Genomic DNA, 17,560 nt, shown 5'->3' on the forward strand with positions numbered 1-17,560 from the left:
TTACCCATTCCTTCCAGGCTCCCATGCTTTCTTCTGGGAACCACCAACATTTTCATCAAGTCTAGAAATCAGTCTTATTGTGTTTTGCTTTAGTTATTCGTTTTTCACGCTAGTGAAAAAACCTTCTGTCTTTCAATTCTTGATATTTCCCCTAGCATAATCCCCCTGCCCTCAACTTTGATCTCCTCAAATCAAGTTTTGTATCCAAAGGGACAATGTCCTTTGTTAATGGCGGAGTAATAGTCCGTTGGATATGAAGATCATCACTTCTTCACCCAGTCATTTGTTGATGGAGACGGAAGTGAATTCCACCTGTGGGCTGTTCGGACTCATGCCGTGATGAACAGAGGGGCCGTGAAGACCCTTTTGAGTGAGGGTTCCGTGGCCTGCAGATAAGTACTACTCCAGTGGTATTTCCGTGACTGTTGATTGGCGATGCCAGGGACTGAACCCAGGGATTCACACATGCGAGGCAAAAGCTCTTCTCCTGAGTTCCACCCCAGGCCTGTTTCTAAATTCTCAGACTCCGCCTTGATTGCATTCATTTCCCACAGAAACTGCAACCGACTTACCTTCCCAGCAGCAGTTCAGGAGGGCTATCCCCATTGGGATGGGCAAGCCTTAAAGGCCAGTCTCCAGTCCAGGCACGCCCCCCCCCCCCCAAGGCTGCCTCATGAGTGCCACCTGCAGAGATGCTTTCTCTGGCCACCACCCACAGTCACTGGTTGTCATGTGTACTGGGAGTCGCTCCCCACCACGCCTGCCACACGCGGGCATCACCCTGATTCCAAAGCACTGGTCTATCTGCTCTGCCACAGTGACACAGATGTCAGACGCTGGGGGAGGAGAGATTGGAGGCCCAGCCTGTCCCTGACTTCTCATCCAAGGGCCACTGCAGCCTCCCTTTACAGACCTTCCTCCCTGGATGGGGCCGTGTCCATCTCCGCCTCTAGGGGCATGTGCCCAACGGGCGATGTGCAGAAATGAAAGCAGACATGAGACACACCGGGTGGGGTGTGGCCCCCAGCTCTCTGTCTGAGCTGTCCTCCCACAGTGCCCGAACTCAGGACCAGTGGGCCCTGCTTGTGCTTCCCAAGCAGTACGGCGGGGCACTTTGTGACCCAGATAGTTGGCCATGCCTGGCTACACCCAGGTTACGGCCCTCACCTTTGCCGGCCTGGAATTCAGAGCGGCCGAGGGCATGGGGTGGGGCTGCGAAAAGAAGGTGGCTGATGAGGCGGGAGACCCTGGGGGAGGAGGAGGAGATGAGAGAGAGGGAAGGGCACAGGCTTGGCAAGCAGGAAGCCCAGGGTCGAGCCCTGGTGCCACAAAGTCCCCGGAGCAACACTGGAGAGACGCCTGAGCACCTCCGTCACCCACAACTCCAGCACCACCGGGATGGCCCAAACACTCGCCCTACACCCCCGTTAAAGGCTATCAAGAGCACTTAAGAGATAGGGCCTGCATCCGCAGGATGGGGGGGGGGGATCTGTCGAAGACAGGGAATCTTCACCCAGAGACGGGATCTCACCCCAGGGCAGGCTGCTGGGAGGGTGGGTGAAGGGGACGGGGATGAGGGAGACCCCGAGGACCTCTGCAGGATGGGTAAGCTGTGTAGTCAGGGGGGGCGAGGGGCCCTTGGAGGGGGTTGACAAAGAAAGGAGGTTGGGAGAACTAAAGGGGTGTGTGAGAGCACGGGGGAGGGGTTGGAGCGATAGCACAGTGGGGAGGGCATCTGCCTTGCACGCGGCTGCCCCGGGTTCGATTCCCAACATCCCATTTGGTCCCCCGAGCACCGCCAGGAGTGATTCCTGAGTGCAGAGTCAGGAGTAATCCCTGAGCATCACTGGGTGTGACCCACAAAAAAATAAGAGAGAGAGAGAGAGAAGAGAGAGAGAGAGAAAGAGAGAGAGAGAGAGAGAGAGAGAGAGAGAGAGAGAGAGAGCGCACGGGGGTCAAGATGCTTGCCTTGCATGTGGTCAGCCCTAGTTCAGTCCATGGCACCACAAATGTTCTCCTGGGCATGATCAAGAACAATAGCACAGCGGATGGGGTGTTTGCCTTGCACGCGGCTAACCCGGGTTCAATTCCCAGCATCCCATATGGTCCCCTGAGCACCGCCAGGAGCAATTCCTGAATGCAGAGCCAGGAGTAACGCCTGAGCATCGCAGGGTGAGACCCCAAAAAACAAAAAACAAAACAACAATAACAACAAGAACAGCCTGAGTGGTACCTCAGCACTGATGGGTTGTGACCCAGGTAAACCCTGGCCTGCAGGGCCTGACGACGTGACACGGCACCCTGGGACCCTCACACTGAACCATCCGCCAATAAGAATTGCTGGAAGCGGCTCCTGAGTCCCTGGAGCACTGCTCGGGAGGCTCCAAGGTAAAGGGGAGGGATGGAAGGAAGGGAAGGAAGGAGGGCAGGAGGAAGGAATGGAAGGGAGGGGAGAGGAGGGGAGGGAAGGAAGAGAGGAGGGAGGGAAGATGGGAGCAAGGAAAGACAGGAGGAGGAAGGAAAGAAAGGGAGGTGGAGGGAAGGGAGGCAGGAAGGCAGGGAAGGAGGAGGGAAAGGAGGAGAGGAGGAAGGGAAGGGAAGGGAAGGAAAGGGGAGGGGAGGGGAGGGAAGGGAAGGGAAGGGAGGCAGGAGGAAGGACGGAGGGAGAAGGGAAGTAAAAGGAGGAGCAGAGGAGACCTGGAGTTCTATGCACTGAAGCATCCCATCCCCCACCCCCAAGAAGGAGTCAATAAACACCCGCCCCCTCACACAGGCTGGGCTCAGGAGGCCCCAGAAAGGGAAGGGCGGAAGGGAGAAACAGAAACAGCAGGTCAAGTGCTTGCCTTGCACACAGCTGACCTGGGTTCGATCCCCAGCACCCCGTATGGTCCCCGGGTCACCGCCAGGAGTGATCCCTTAACACCGAGGTAGGAGGAAGCCCTGGACACAGCTGACCTGGGTTCGATTCCCCAGCACCCCGTATGGTCCCTGGAGCATCGCCAGGAGTGATCCCTAAATACAGCGCCAGGAGGAAGCCCTGAGCACGGCCAGCGGGGGCCCACGAAACCCAACCTAAACAAACAGAGCAGAAAGAGACGCCTGGAGAACGCAAAAGCACGAGGAAGCCAAGCAGCCCAGGGACACTGCTCCAAGGAGGAAGGTGCAGACCTCAGGGCAGGCCACGCAGGAGACCCCCAGGCACTGGACAGAGCCATCCAGAAACAGGACAGACAAGCACCCCACTATGTAGGTCAGCACAGGCCACTGACACTCACCTCGACCCGCATCCAGATGGCCCAGGGCTTTCCCGCAGATGTGACCTATTTTGTGTTGCTTAAGGAAACGTACAACTTATGTAAGTCCTGTTTTCTGGGGACACACAATGAGCCATTCACCCAGCCGAACAGGGCGGTGGATTTCCACATTAATCCACAAATACACCCACCAAGTATCATGGCCCCCATTGTTCTGATAACAAGATGAAATTCAGAAACACCCACATCAGCCAGAGAGTCGACAGTGAGGCTGAGGTGCTGGAGCCATAGCAGAGAGGGCAGAGTATTTGCCTTGCATGTGGCCGACCCAGGTTCGATTCCCAGCATCCCATATAATTGTCCCCCAAGCACCGCCAGGAGTGATTCCCGAGTGCAGAGCCAGGAGTAACCCCTGAGCATCGCCAGGTGTGACCCAAAAAGAAAAAAAAAGAGATAGGCTGAAGCCTCTGGCTAAAATGACAATCTCCAAGCAGAGAAGCACCATCCCAAAGCAGGTGCCCCTGAGTCATTCCTGAGCCTGTGGAAAGGAGGTCACACAGAAGCGTCACTAACCAGGAAGTCATTCTAAACCATTCAAACAAGATTATTCAGCACCTGTTAGCTAGAGATGCCACTGGCCTCCAGGTTGGGGGCGGGAGGGCGGGGAGGGGGCGTGACCACTGTTCAGATTTGGACAGTGCTCAGTACTGTACTCCCAGCAGTGCTCAGGGGACCTTGTGGTTCTGGGGATCAAATCTCCCTCGTGCCAAGTACACAGTCAACCCAGTGGGCTCTCTCTCCAGCCTCTCTGCAAGCCTGTTTGTTTTGTTGTGTTCTGTTTTTTTCTGTTTGTTCATTTGGGGGCCACAACCGGCAAGTGCTCAGGGATCAAACCAGGGTCAGTATCAAAGCAAATGCCTTACCTCCTGCCCTATCTTCCTGGTCCCGTTGCAAATACTTAAAAAAAAAAAAAAAAAGGAGAGACCTTGACAGAGGGCCAGCAAAACGGCTCAATGGGCTGGAGCACACACTAGGTGTATGAGAGAGAGCTGGCTTCTACCCCTGGCACTGTATGGTCCCCCAGAAATGCTGGGAGTGGGCCCTGATCACAGAGCCGGAAGTAGCCCTCCGGTACCACTGGATAGGACCTCAAGTCCACTCCCCAGCAAAAATAAGCTTTATTCTAAGTTATCCTTTCAAGTGATAATTAATGAAATGTTATAAAAACAAATGGGCTGGAGCGATAGCACGGCAGGTAGGGCGTTTGCCTTGCACACAGCCGACCTAGTAGGCCCAGGTTCGATTCTTCCACCCCTCTCAGAGAGCCCGGCGCCCGCACTGCAAAGCCTGTCAAGCTCCCCTTGACGTATTCAATATGCCAAACACAGGATTAATGAGTCTCACAACGGAGACATTACTGGGCCCACTCGAGCAAATCAATGAATAACGGGAGGACAGTGCTACGGTGCTCTACAGTGCTATAAAAACAAATATTAAGTAGACACCTTTCTAATCGTTTTAAGTGAAAGACCCCAGACGAATCTCTAAGAGACATCAATACTGAGTCATCCCAGGTAAGCCCCATCTCTCTGGGCTGAGATCTCCTGAGCCTCCCGGGATAGGAGTAGGTTGAGTCCCTGCCCTACCAAGAAGCCCAGTGCCCACCCACACTCAACAGCCTCTGGCAGGTAAATGGTCCAGCTTCAGAGCTCCACAACTGATCTCAAATAGACACCAAGAGCTGAATGGTCCCAGTTCCACAGCTCCTGCAGCATGTGGCCATATATGCGGCCACACAACACCTCCTAATTTCGTAGTTGTGACAGCCCAGTAGGCGCATGAATAATTAGATGGGAAATTTGCGTAGATGCCCAGTGAGGTCAATGAGCAAAAACAAGAACACGGGAGGCTCAACCAGCACTCAACAGCTCAGGAAATCCTCAGACAATGACTTGAACAACAACATGGTGAGATGCACATCGCAACATGCAATGCAAATTATTTTGTGCTGCAAGGGGACAGGTTTGTGGCGGGTGAGTGGGAAACGGGGACACTGGTGGAGGGAAGGGCACACTGGTGGTGGGATTGATGTTGGAACACTGAACCAACTTTGTAAATCATGGTACAAATAAAGTTTTAAACAGTGAAAGAAAGAAAAGGATAAAAATAAAATACCCTGAAGTCAGACTTTCACAGGAAGCGAGGTGGGGTCTATACTCTGCTTCCCTGAAACCTGGACTCTGGACACTGAAGCAATGAAAGGACGTGGCGGGAATGATGCCAGGTCAGTTTCAGGGCCCAGATCTTCAGAGAGCTGCAGCTCCTGATCAAATCATTCTCCTAATTAGAAAGAGGAACAGGCTATGTCCTACACCCAGCTACTTTTTTAATGACACAAGTAGGAAAATCCAAAGACATTGAAATGGAAAACTTCCCCATGGTTGGATACAGGTGGGTACTACTCAGAAAAGCAAGGCAACAGACAAAATTGTAGCCTGGGTTAAAAAAAAATAAAATCCTGGGGCTGGAGCAATAGCACAGCAAGTAAGTCATTTGCCTTGCACGCAGCCAACCCAGGTTTGATTCCCAGCATCCCATAGGGTCCCCTGAGCACTGCCAGGAGTGATTCCTGAGTGCAGAGCCAGGAGGAACCCCTGTGAATCGCTGAGTGTGACCCAAGAAGCTAGAAAAAAGAGAAATCGACTCAGAGAAGTACTAGAAAACAAAAATATGTGGGCCCAGAGAGAAAATACTAGAAGTTGAGCACAGGCATGCAGTTCCCCAGGCTCTGATCTCAAGAACTACATTATGGTCAAGCACCACACTGCAGTGTGTGGCCAACAAAACCGATATGTTATATAATAATATAATGCAATAAATTATATCTCGGTACAATGATATATGATATTTCATAGACAACATACAACATTTCTAGGGTAGTAATATTACAGCTGTTCACTTAGCACAGTGGTAGGGCGTTCACCTTACAAGCGGCCAACATGGCCGACCCGAGTTCGATTCCTCCGCCCCTCTCGGAGAGCCCGGCAAGCTACCGAGAGTATCCGATATGCCAAACACAGTAACAACAAAGTCTCCAATGGAGACGTTACTGGGCCCGCTCGAGCAAATCGACGATCAACAGGAGGGCCTTTACCTTTACCTTTTACTTTTCTCCCTCTATTATTTTTGCTTCCCCCAAATGAACAATCAGAACATCTTTCAGTGGGAAACAATATCTCACTAAAAAATGGTCACGATTCCACTAAAAGAGGGGCAAACAAAAGACAATCTGCTCCTCATGCAGGGTCCCGCACACAGATACCACCCTTGTTTTAAAATTGTTTTATTGGGGCTGGAGTGACAGCATAGTGGGTAGGGCTTATGCCTTGCACACTGGCAACCCGGGTTCGATTCCAACATCCCATAGGGTCCTCCAAGCACTGCCAGGAGTAATTCCTGAGTGCAAAAGCCAGAAGCAACCCCTGATCATCGCCGGGTGTGACCCAAAAATCAAATAAATAAATAAAAATAAAATGGTTTTATTACTTTAAAATATTGAGATTCTGTGGTTCATAGTACTCTTAACGGTGGTTTCCCCATGCACATAGTTCCAACATCACACTTTCTTCAGTGTGCCCACCTCCATCTCCCAAGGAGCCCAATACCTCTCCCTTCACACCCTCATCCACTTCCACAAACTCAGTTGTGGATCAGTTCTCCCATTGTGTTGCTTTTGGACCTTTTGTGGTCACCTTGCTGTGTATCTTTAAGTCCCACATATGAGAGATTGATCATTCTGTATCAATCCCTTTCCTTCTGACTCACTTCACTTCCCTCAGTATGATACCCTCTCGTTCCATTCAAATAACCGCAAATTGCATGACTTTGTTCCCTTTTGGAGCTGCATAGTACTCCACCACATTCACCCAAGTTTAAAACTGAGAGGATAAAGAAGACATTGCTTGGCCCATGAAGGGACACAGACTGGGAGGAAAGACAGTGCTGAGGTTCTCCTGGGTTGGAGGCGGCAGAAGTTTCCCAAGCCCACACCTCACTGGGCCATTCCCCTCTCAGCCATGGTCTTAGCCCATTTTAGGGTTGGTGAAGGACAAAAGTTGCCCTGAGTTTATAAAACAATTTTTAAAAATTGGGGGGGAGGAGAGTAGGTTTGGGCCACACACCTGGTGGTACTTAGAGGTCACTGCTGGCCGGGTTGGCAGGGATCATGTAGTGCCAGGGATGAAACCTGCCACTTGCAAGGCAAGTAGGAATCCTGTTCTCTCTCTCTCTCTCTCTCTCTCTCTCTCTCTCTCTCTCTCTCTCTCTCTCTCTCAAGTCTGCTTTGAGAGTCCCCGAGCGAGCTCCAAGCATCTTGGGGAAAGGTATGTCTTGGGTGGTGTATAGCAAGTTAACTGGCGGTTAAGATATCGCAAGGAAAACAACGTCTCCTGCAGCAAGGACGGATCACATTGTTCTCCGCGCTGCTGCTAATCAATCTCAAATATTAACCCAGCTGGATCAAAGGCGGGTCTCAAATACGGCCAACGTTTCCCTCGCCTTTTCCCACGACTGGGGAAAAAAAAAAGCGTGGGTGTGAAAGACATCACTAATTCTTTCCACGGACCTGGACAGGGGGGATGGGGGTGTCTACTCCGAGCTGGAGGTAGGAACAGACAGAAGCCACCGACTCAGCTGCCCTCAGCTCAACCAACCCCCGACGGCTCGTGAGATCCAAGGCCGCCACCTCTTCCCAATTCCACTCGCACTGACCTCATGTGGGCGGCTGGACATCGATCCCGGAGGAAGTCTCAGCAGATACCAAGGCCTGCTAACGACCGGGCGCCTGAAGTTAAACATTGGCCAACATACCACTGCAGGGGACGCCGGACAGGCCATCCGCAGCTCTCCTGCTGCCTCTCCCTCTCTCCTCCCGGGTCCCCGCCACACTCAGCTTTCCCATGGCCATTCGGACAGGACTGAGAACCTGCATTTCTCTGCCTTCTTCAACCCCTGCCGGCCTCAGCACCAGTGGCAACAGCACTTGCTCAGACAGACTAGAGTTGAAACCCGCTTGTCAGGGAAACGTCTCTGTCATAAAGCTGAGGTCAGGCGTACCAGTCAGATTTCCACAGCCTTTGAGTTTGTTTATTTTCACGGTGTCAAGGATCAAACCCGGGACCTCCCAAATTCCATGCAACTCCAAGAGCTCCAGCACGGGATCGCACCTCCAGCCCCGGAATGCTCCTCCTCCTCCCCTTGCTGATACTTGACAGAAATATCATCCAAGGGAAGGGGGCATCAATCATGAAAAGAATGAAGTCTCTAATCAGACCAACTGCAAAGATCAGAGCATCTGGACTCAAGACTGTGCTTAGGGGCCAAAAAGATTGTACAAGTGCTTGCCTCACACGTGATGAACTACTGTGGTACAATCCCCAGTACCCCTGATGTACCCCCAAGCACAGCCAGGGATAACTCCTGAGCACAGAACCAGAAATAGCCCCTGAGCACTGCCGGGTAATGACCCCAACACAAACACACACACACACAATCAATCAATCAATTTCCAAGAAGAAAATTCCATGCAATTGCTAACGCTGTTACCTAATTCTAACAAGACCACCACACTCAAAAAATAAAAAAGCTGTTTCACCAAAGACAGACCCTTTCTCCCCTCAGAAACCGAAGCGCCCCACTGGGAGATCTGAGAACAGACAGAACCACTAGCGAGCGACAGCTCCTTCGAGGCTCTGAAGCCTTTTTCATCTTTTTAAGTCTGAGCCGATCTAGCTGACAAGTCAAAGAACATCGCTGAAGTGATCCAACCCCCCACCCCCATTGGGTGCTGTGTGACTTAGTGACTTCTTGTTTAAACTGTGCTCTGGGTCGAACATAAATCAGATGTGTATCAGCAGCCTCCAAGCCGGCTGCTAGCTGGGACTTCCACGAATCCTCTTTCCTTGTGTCACGATCAACAGGGCGCCCAAACCCCCTTCCTCACAGTGGATTTCAAAGGGAAGAATCAACCAGGGGTGGGGGAGAGGAAAACTCGTCCCTCACTTGCAGCAGACCCCGGTTCAATCCCTCTCAGTCCCCGGTACCACCTACGGTCTCCCAGATTTTTTTTTTTTTTTGCTTTTTGGGTCACTCCCAGCGATACACAGGGGTTACTCCTGGCTCTGCACTCAGGAGTTACTCCTGGCGGTGCTCAGGGGACCCTATGGGATGCTGGGGGTCGAACCCAGGTCGGCCACGTGCAAGGCAAACGCCCTACCCGCTGTGCTATCGCTCCAGCCCCGGTCTCCCAGATTTAAATAAAAATTTAAACCAAACCAATACTGGCCCCTGCCACATCCTCCCTGCACCCGTGGGCCAGTGTGTCTTCAGTCTCTCTTTCTTTTTTTTTTTTTTAAAAACACAACTTTATTTATTTACTTTTGGGTCACACCTGGTGATAAATAGGGGCTACTCCTGGCTCTGCACTCAGGAATTACCCCTGCCCATTCTCAGGGGACCATATGGGATGCCAGGGACTGAACCCAGGTCCTACAAGGCAAACGCCCTCCCCACTGTGCTATCGCTCCAGCCCCCATCCAGCCTCTCTTTCTGCATAAGATCAACAGTGATTTGAGTCCAGCTCCTAGGACAGGCCCACAACACTGCTGGGAGCAGAGGCAAGGAGGACGCAGGGTGAGATTAGACAGGAACGGCCCCAAAGGGGAAGCCCAAGGAAGAGCCCCAGAGAAAAAGTCCCAGAGACAGGGTTCCAGCTCTGCAAGCCAGACCAACAGGGAAGAACCCTGTCAAGCACCCCGCCCTCCCCAGCCCCTTTATCATCTACTCTCACGTGCCTTAAACTCCGAACAGAGTGCTCCCTGCTGGGGGCGGGGCCATTGCACAGTGGGCAGGGCGTGCGCCTGGCACGAAGCTGACCCAGGTTTGGGACCCGGCGTTCCACATGCTGATCCCTGAGCCAGGAGTCAGCTCTGAGCAGAGCTGGGTGTGCCCCCCACCACACAGCCCACTCCCAAATCAGAGTGCTCACCATCCCCCTAGTGAAGGGAATATAAAAAGTGGGCCTTCTCCTTTCCAGACCCCACCCCCAACCCCCAGCTCCTCCCTCCGGCAATTTCTGCCAAACTCAACCCTCTGGGCAGCCCCAAGCCCAGGGCTCAGCGCCCTGCCCTGCTGCCCATCACAGATCAAACCGCTCTCGAGGAGGCGGGGCTGTCCCCAACTCCAGCCAATCAGCCCCAGCCTTGGCTTTTCTGTTTTTCTTTTTCTATTTTTTTTTTGGCTTTTTGGGTGACACCCGGTGATGCACAGGGGTTCCTCCTGGCTCTGCACTCAGGAATTAGTCCTGGCGATGCTCAGGGGACCATCTGGGATGCCAGGGATCGAACCCAGGTCGGCCATGTGCAAGGCAAATGCCCTACCCACTGTGCTATGGCTCCAGCCCGGCTTTTTCTTTTTCTTGATGTTTCTTTTTTCTCTTTTCTTTGTCAGTTTGTTGTGGGGTCTATGAGAGACACTGTGCTCCAGGCTCTGTGCTCAGGGGTCAGTCCTGGCAGTCCGGGCGGCCTGGCTGGAGGCAAGTGCCCTGCTGTGACTTCCCCAGCCTGCTCCCCCTTCTGATTCTGAATCAGACCTGGCAGTCCTCAAGGACTAACGCCCAATTGACAGCTGTAATTAAGTTCCCCAGAGTCAGTGTTTACACATCTGAATCCATGTTTCTTGAGAAACTGCAAACCACGCTGAGCCGAGGCCAAAGAACAGTCTCTCATCAGGGCCCTGAAGAACACAGGGAGGGGCCCGCAGCCCCCAGCCCTGGCTCCAGATGACCTCACACCAACTGCCGCCACTGGCCGGCCTCCGCCGAGGCCTCACCATGCAGTGGCGTTTGGGGCAACACCCGCAGGGCTCAGCCATCACGACTGCTGGTGCTGGGCACGGAACCTGGGTCGGCTGCAGGAACGGCAAAGCACCTTCCCCACTGTGCTATCTCTCCAGAACCTGACATGTTTCTTTTCTACCTTTACTTTGTGTTTGGGGTCCACCCAGCAGAGCCACTGTAGCAAATATTAGGGGCTGGGGCTGGGGCTGGAGTCATAGTTCAGCAGGTAAGGCGCTCGCCTCGCACACAACCCACTTTGATCCCGGCATTTCATATGGTCCTTCAAGCACCACCAGGAGTGATGAGTAAGGAGGAAGCCTTGAGCACCACTGGGTGTGGCCCAAAAACGAAGGAAGGGGAGGGGAGGGGAGGGGAGGGGAAGGGAGGGGAGGGAAGGGAAGGGAAGGGAAGGAAGAAAGAGAGAAAGAAAGAAAGAAAGAAAGAAAGAAAGGAAGGAAGGAAGGAAGGAAGGAAGGAAGGAAGGAAGGAAGGAAAGAGAGAAAGAAAGAGAGAAAGAAAGAAAGAAAGAGAAAAAGAAAGAAAGAAAGAAAGAAAGAAAGAAAGAAAGAAAGAAAGAAAGAAAGAGAAAGAGAAAGAAAGAAGGAAGGAAGGAAAGAAAGAAAGAAGGAAAGAAAGAGAGAAAGAAAGAAAGAAGGAAGGAAGGAGAGAAAGAAAGAAAGAAAGAGAAAAAGAAAGAAAGAAAGAAAGAAAGAAAGAAAGAAGGAAAGAAAGAAAGAAAGAAAGAAAGAAAGAAAGAAAGAAAGAAAGAAAGAAAGAAAGAGAGGGAGGGAAAAGAAAAGGAAAATGAGGGGCAAAAGTGAGAAACCAGAGGGAGGACCATGGGTGACCCATTCTAGGCACTGGGCAAAGATGAACAGGGCATAAACCATAGTCACAACCAAACCAGAGCAGGAGAGCAAGACCTACCTGCTGCTTGGGTAAAAGCAACCTGCCACAGGACGGGGTCGCAGGAACGATCAGTAAATGTTCATACGGAACTCAGAACGTGTTATTCTGTGACTGCACATCAGCACGCACGCACTGTGTGTGTGGAGGAGGCTGTTCCACAGCTTCGGTACATCCTGCACCGACCCCTCAGAAGCTCCTCGTCGGGGCCAGAGCGATAGCACAGCGGGTAGAAGTTTGCCTTGCACGCAGCTGACCCGGGTTCGATTCCAACCATCCCATATGGTCCCCCAAGCACCGCCAGGAGTAATTCCTGAGTGCAGAGCCAGGAGTAACCCCTGAGCATCGCTGGGTGGGACCCAAAACAAAACAACACAAAACCAAAAAAGCGATAAATAAATAAATTATTCCTACTTTGGACAGACTGGCAGGCTACCGAATGTAGCCTGCCCACACGGCAGAGTCTGGCAAACTCCCCGTGGCGTACCAAACATGCCAAATACCAGTAACAATGATGGGTCTCATTCTCCCAAAGAGCCGTGAATATAATCTCAGGGCTAGGATGAAAGAGACGTTACTGGGGCCTGCTCGAGGCAATCGACGACTAACAGGATGATTTATGATTTTTGTGAAATAAAGAGAATCTCCATGGGAACAGTGCTCATGGTCCAACCATTCTGGCGCAGTCAGGTCACGTCCACTCACATGAAACAAAACTTGGCCCTCCCTCTACTCTCTCAAGCGGCTGGGACTGGATCTTGGTCAGACTTCCATAACCCAAGAGCGCTCGAAGGGTCAGGTGGTATCTGGGTATCTGGGTTCAAACCCTCACCGGAAGCAATAGTCCAGCAGGGAGGGCACTCGCCCCGCAAGAGGCCAGCCCGGGTTCAATCCCCAGCACCCCCCGGGGTCTCCTGAGCCTGCCCCGAGTGATCCCTGAGCTCAGAGCCAGCAGTGAGCCCTGGGCGCCATCGGGTGTGACCCCTAAACAACTGAAGACCCGGCATACGCGAAGCACACGCTCAACTCTGGAGTACCCTGATGCTGTGTCCGGCTGAATGTCTGTCCCCAGACTGCCCCCCGCCCCCAGAGGACAGAGGCCTACCCCACAGGCGGCCAGCGTACTTCCGGGGCCTGACAAATCCCTGCAGGCGAATGGGTGAGGACAGGGCACGGGCGCTTCTTTCTAGAGCAGAAGTCCCCAGCGGTGGCTTGTGGCTCCCGGCCACCATTCAGGCTCCTTCTGTCCCTGCTGCCTCCAAGCTGTGCTCAGAACCCAGGTCGGTCCCGGGACCCATTAGACAAGCCTTCTCTCGTCGCTCTTCCTCCTCTTTCCTTCCTTCTGGAGACCCCAACACTTCCTGAAAGGTTTCTTCTCTTTTTGGTTTTGGGGATATACCCAGCAATGCTCAGAGATCACTCCTGGCAGGCTCGGGGACAATGAGGGACGCCAGGGATCGAATCCGGGTGGGCCATGTGCAGGGCCTGTGTGAACCCTCCCTGCTGTCTTGCTTCTCGGGCCCCTTCTGAGAGGTTTCAGCCTGTGGTGGCTGGCTCAGCATCCATCACTTTCTTCCCCATGTCACTTTTCCTGTCTGGGAGGCTTTGCCACTGATGGGGTCTCACAGCTAAAGGAGGAAAAGGCAGCCCCGAGGGCTTTGTCTGCTCCCCTGCATGTCCCCGGCCCTCCCCGGCAGCTCCTGTCCGTGTCCTTCCATTGGTGAAAATCAAAAGGGTGACTAAGAGACGCGCAGGGCCGTGAGCAGAGCTTCCAAGCCCATGGCATCCCACCGATTTCAAACACTAGGTCGGCTTTAGCTCCCTGTCGACGACAGAGAAATTCAGGACCGATTTCCAAAAGGGGGCCAAACACAGAAGGCGAATTTCACCAGAACCGGCTGCCACCAAGGCCAGGGGCCTGGTAACGGGGATTTCTTCTCAGACACACCAGCAAAGGAGTAGAAACGGACACTTCCCGTCCAGTTCCGCCAGGAAACAAGCTCCTTGGGGGCCGGCTTCCCAGCCAACTCCACACGTGCCCCTGTCCGCTGTGTCCTCGGAGAGGAAACAGGGAGCAAGCCACGTGGGTGTCCACTCAGCTGCCCTCCCTCCCCCAGTCAGAGGGAGGAAGGGCGGGAAGACGCTTTATCCAAGGGATGCAAAGGGATTGCTCTTTTTCAAGCAAATTGGTCCTTGGGAGCACTGCACTCTGGCACTGTCCTCCCGTTGTTCATGGATTTGCACGAGCAGTCATTAGTAACGTCTCCATGGTGAGACTTGTTGTTACTGTGTTTGGCAGATCAAATATGTCACAGGGAGCTTGCCAGGCTTTACCGTGTGGGCGAGATACTCTCAGTAGCTTGCTGGGCTCTCTGAGAGGGGTGGAGGAATCGAACCCGGGTTGGCTGCATGCAAGGCAAACGCCCTATCCGCTGTGCTATTGCTCCAGCCCTGCTATGGTCCTTGGTAAAAAAAAACAATAATCAAATCTCTGCCTTCTTGTGTTTTGTTTGGCGGCCATATCCAGTGGGGCTCTGGGTTTATTCCTGGTTCTGCACTCAGGGATCACTCCAGGGCAGGGTTTGCGGGTCCATATGGGATACTGGGGATCCAACCCAGCTCAGACACATGCAAGGCAGGCGCGCTACCCACTATGGTATCTTTCCGGCCCTCTCTGCTTTCCTTCTCTCCTTCCACTCCCCACCCCCACCCCCACACCGGTTAATTCTGTGTTAATACAGATTAACACCAGAGCAATAGCACAGCAGGTAGGGCGTTTCCTCCGCCCCTCCTGGAGAGCCTGGCAAGCTACCAGGCGTATCCCTCCCCCACGGCAGAGCCTGGCAAGCTCCCCCGCGGCGTGTTTGCCAAAAACAGTAAGGACAAGTCTCACAATAGAGATATTACTGGTGCCCGCTCAAGCAAATCAATGAACAATGGGAGGACAGTGCTACAGCATTACAGTACAATTCTGTGTTAACCCATCAAATATTCTCAGAAAAAGATGCCGCTTGTTGAGTCTGTATCCCAGGCACTCGTTGGAAATACTTAGAGTCATCAACAGTTGGTGACCAACAAATTTAATTTGTGATGTGGCCTTTTACGAAAGCTGCCGTGAGTTCAAAGCTGCCATATCCCTTCTCCCTTCAGGCTCTGAGATGACCAGCCCCCCTCCCGGACTACGGCAGGTGTAAAAGGCTAACGATTATATTCTGTCCAACAAGTATTTACCTTGCAAGGCTATTCTGCACAAAGTGCTATTCAGAACCAGCGCGAAGGGAAAATGTTCTCACAGTCTAGCCCCTGTGGCCAGCAGGATCTGATCCCCTGCATTGCATATGGTTCCCAGGGTCCAGCCGGGAATAAGTTCTGCATGCCACTGGGCGTGGCCCCACAGCGAGCCAAGGAAAAGCCCGGCTTCATGCCTCATTGGAGAGGCGGTCAGGTGGGGTTATATCTATAACCCATATTGCACTAGCCCATCAGCTCAAAACTAACTGACATGTAAAATTTGTCAACTTTTTTTTTTTAAGTGAGGAACCATAATTTACAAAATGGTTCATAAGAGAGTTTCAGGCATATAATATTCCAACAACAATCCCAGGGTCAGTGTCAACTTCCCCCCACCAGTGAAAATGTTCCGTATGATTGTGGAGTCAGGGGTGGGGTACCCTCACTCAGAGCCCCCCAGGGCTGTATCTGGTGGGGCACAGAGGCCCAGGGTTCAAAACACGCAAGGCTTCTCTTAAGTCACAGCCCTACCCAGCTGAAAATGTGTTCTGAAGTTAACCCTAGCCCCAAATCTAGACATTTTTTAAAGTGTTGTCTAAAGTCTCATTTCAAGTAGAAAGTTGTTCCATTATTCACTGAAACATCAATTTTACATTCCCTTTGATGAACTAGAAGGAAATAAATGACAGCAGAAAAATAAAGAGAAAAGTAGATTTTTAAGGACACAGTGACAATGTAGAACCCTGGCTGGCAAGGGAGGCTGTCTGTGATAGCTGCAAAAAAAAAAAAAATTCAGCTTTGTAATTCCTAGATAGTTGACTGCTTCCACTTTGACAAGAAAATTGGCAAGGACCCCTTGGCTTCTTTGAACAGCTTTCTCTATTTGAGATGAGAATTTCCTTGACCCTAACAGCAATTACACTGAATACTGGCTTCGTAGAAACTGCAGCACAGCACGGGGTTGAAACAGGGACTTTCAATAAGACCACAAGTTGTGCTTATATTGGTAGAAATTAATTGCCCGTTCCCGGTCTTTCTCTCCTCTGCCCCCATGCTGTCGAACTAGACATTAATCACAAAAGCACTGATGTAATTAATATACTTTAGCTGGGGGCCAATAGATCACATTTTCAAATAACAGTAAACAAGGAAGGAAAAAAAAGTCTCTTAATATCAAAACTTTAGAAATAACTGTCTATCCTTAAAACGCAACCATTTCACAAATTGTTCCCTCACTTACATTTCCAATAACTAACTTATTAAGTTGAAAAAAAAAAAACCAAACATCTATAACCTCAAGTGGAGTTCACTGGGTGTCAGGATAAACACTTAAAAAAAAAAATGTTCCAGCCATGCCCACCTCATGCCAGCAAGGGGCTTGTTTGGCATCGATTTCTGGAGGGGGGGGGGCAACGGGCCCATTTTTAAGTTCTCCTCTTCCTAAAGAAAAATCCCACTTCCCCCAACGAAAGACTGGCGTCGGGAACATTTTTTTTTCCCTCCTTGAACCGTCTTCCAAACCCAGGCATCATCGCTCCCAGATGGAAAGGCACGGACGAAGAAGCAAGGAGGAGACCCCTAAAGTGACCGGAACCCTCTTGGCAAAACAAACAAACCAACAAACATGCAAAAAGCGTTACCTTGGGCCTGGTCCTGAGTCCTGCCCTTCAGGCATTTCTGCCCTTTTGAAAACCAGGAAGAAAGCAGCCCAGAAGGTGGCCACCAGCTCCCCGGCTTCTTCTCCTCCTCGGGGCCCAGATGCCAAGGGTGCCTGGCTCCTTCCCTGTCCGAGAGAGCACGCCTACCCGCACTGGCCCGCCCGCCCCGGCCGGCCCTCAATGAAGGGGAGCGCCGTGTTCTTATGACTGCCCCCTGCTAAAAATAAAGAGGTCACCTCTTACTCCAGCGCTGTGCCGGCCAGGCCAGCCGCGGCCAGGGGAGGTGGCGCCTCCCGGCTGCTAACCTTTCTGGGGATGACTTCACCGGCCCTCTTCCCTTTTTCTCCCCAGCCACCGCTGAGGGGACAGGTTGTGTGGTCACAGGCTGCTGGAAACTTCCGCAGGGCTATTAGGTGTCCCTCGCCCTCCCCCAAGGAACTGGCTCTCCCGGAGTGAAGGGGCTCCCTGGGGCTCGGTGAAACCTGACTCCCAAGGGAGGGGGAAAAAGTGAGTGATTGTGTTCCGAGGGACACCGCTGAGCCAGAAAATCTTTCTCAAGTCATCCAGATTTCCCTCAACAAGGCACCTGCAGTTGGGGACCCGGGTCCATCCCTGAC

At 52.3% G+C, this 17,560-nt stretch overlaps 1 protein-coding gene across 1 annotated transcript in view; it reads right to left on the bottom strand.

Moving 5' to 3' along the window:
- Positions 1 to 17,085, bottom strand: part of RETREG1 (reticulophagy regulator 1) — a 50,365-nt gene extending 33,280 nt beyond the window's left edge. Inside the window, exon 1 of the mRNA XM_056108972.1 lies at positions 16,926 to 17,085. Within this exon, the coding sequence (XP_055964947.1) occupies positions 16,926 to 16,960 (35 nt within the window). The 5' untranslated portion in view covers positions 16,961 to 17,085. The remainder of the gene's footprint in view (positions 1 to 16,925) is intronic.
- Positions 17,086 to 17,560: the final 475 nt, after the last annotated feature.

Source organism: Sorex fumeus, unplaced genomic scaffold (genome assembly GCF_029834395.1).
Source record: "Sorex fumeus unplaced genomic scaffold, SorFum_2.1 ptg000240l, whole genome shotgun sequence".
NCBI classification, from domain to species: domain Eukaryota; kingdom Metazoa; phylum Chordata; class Mammalia; order Eulipotyphla; family Soricidae; genus Sorex; species Sorex fumeus.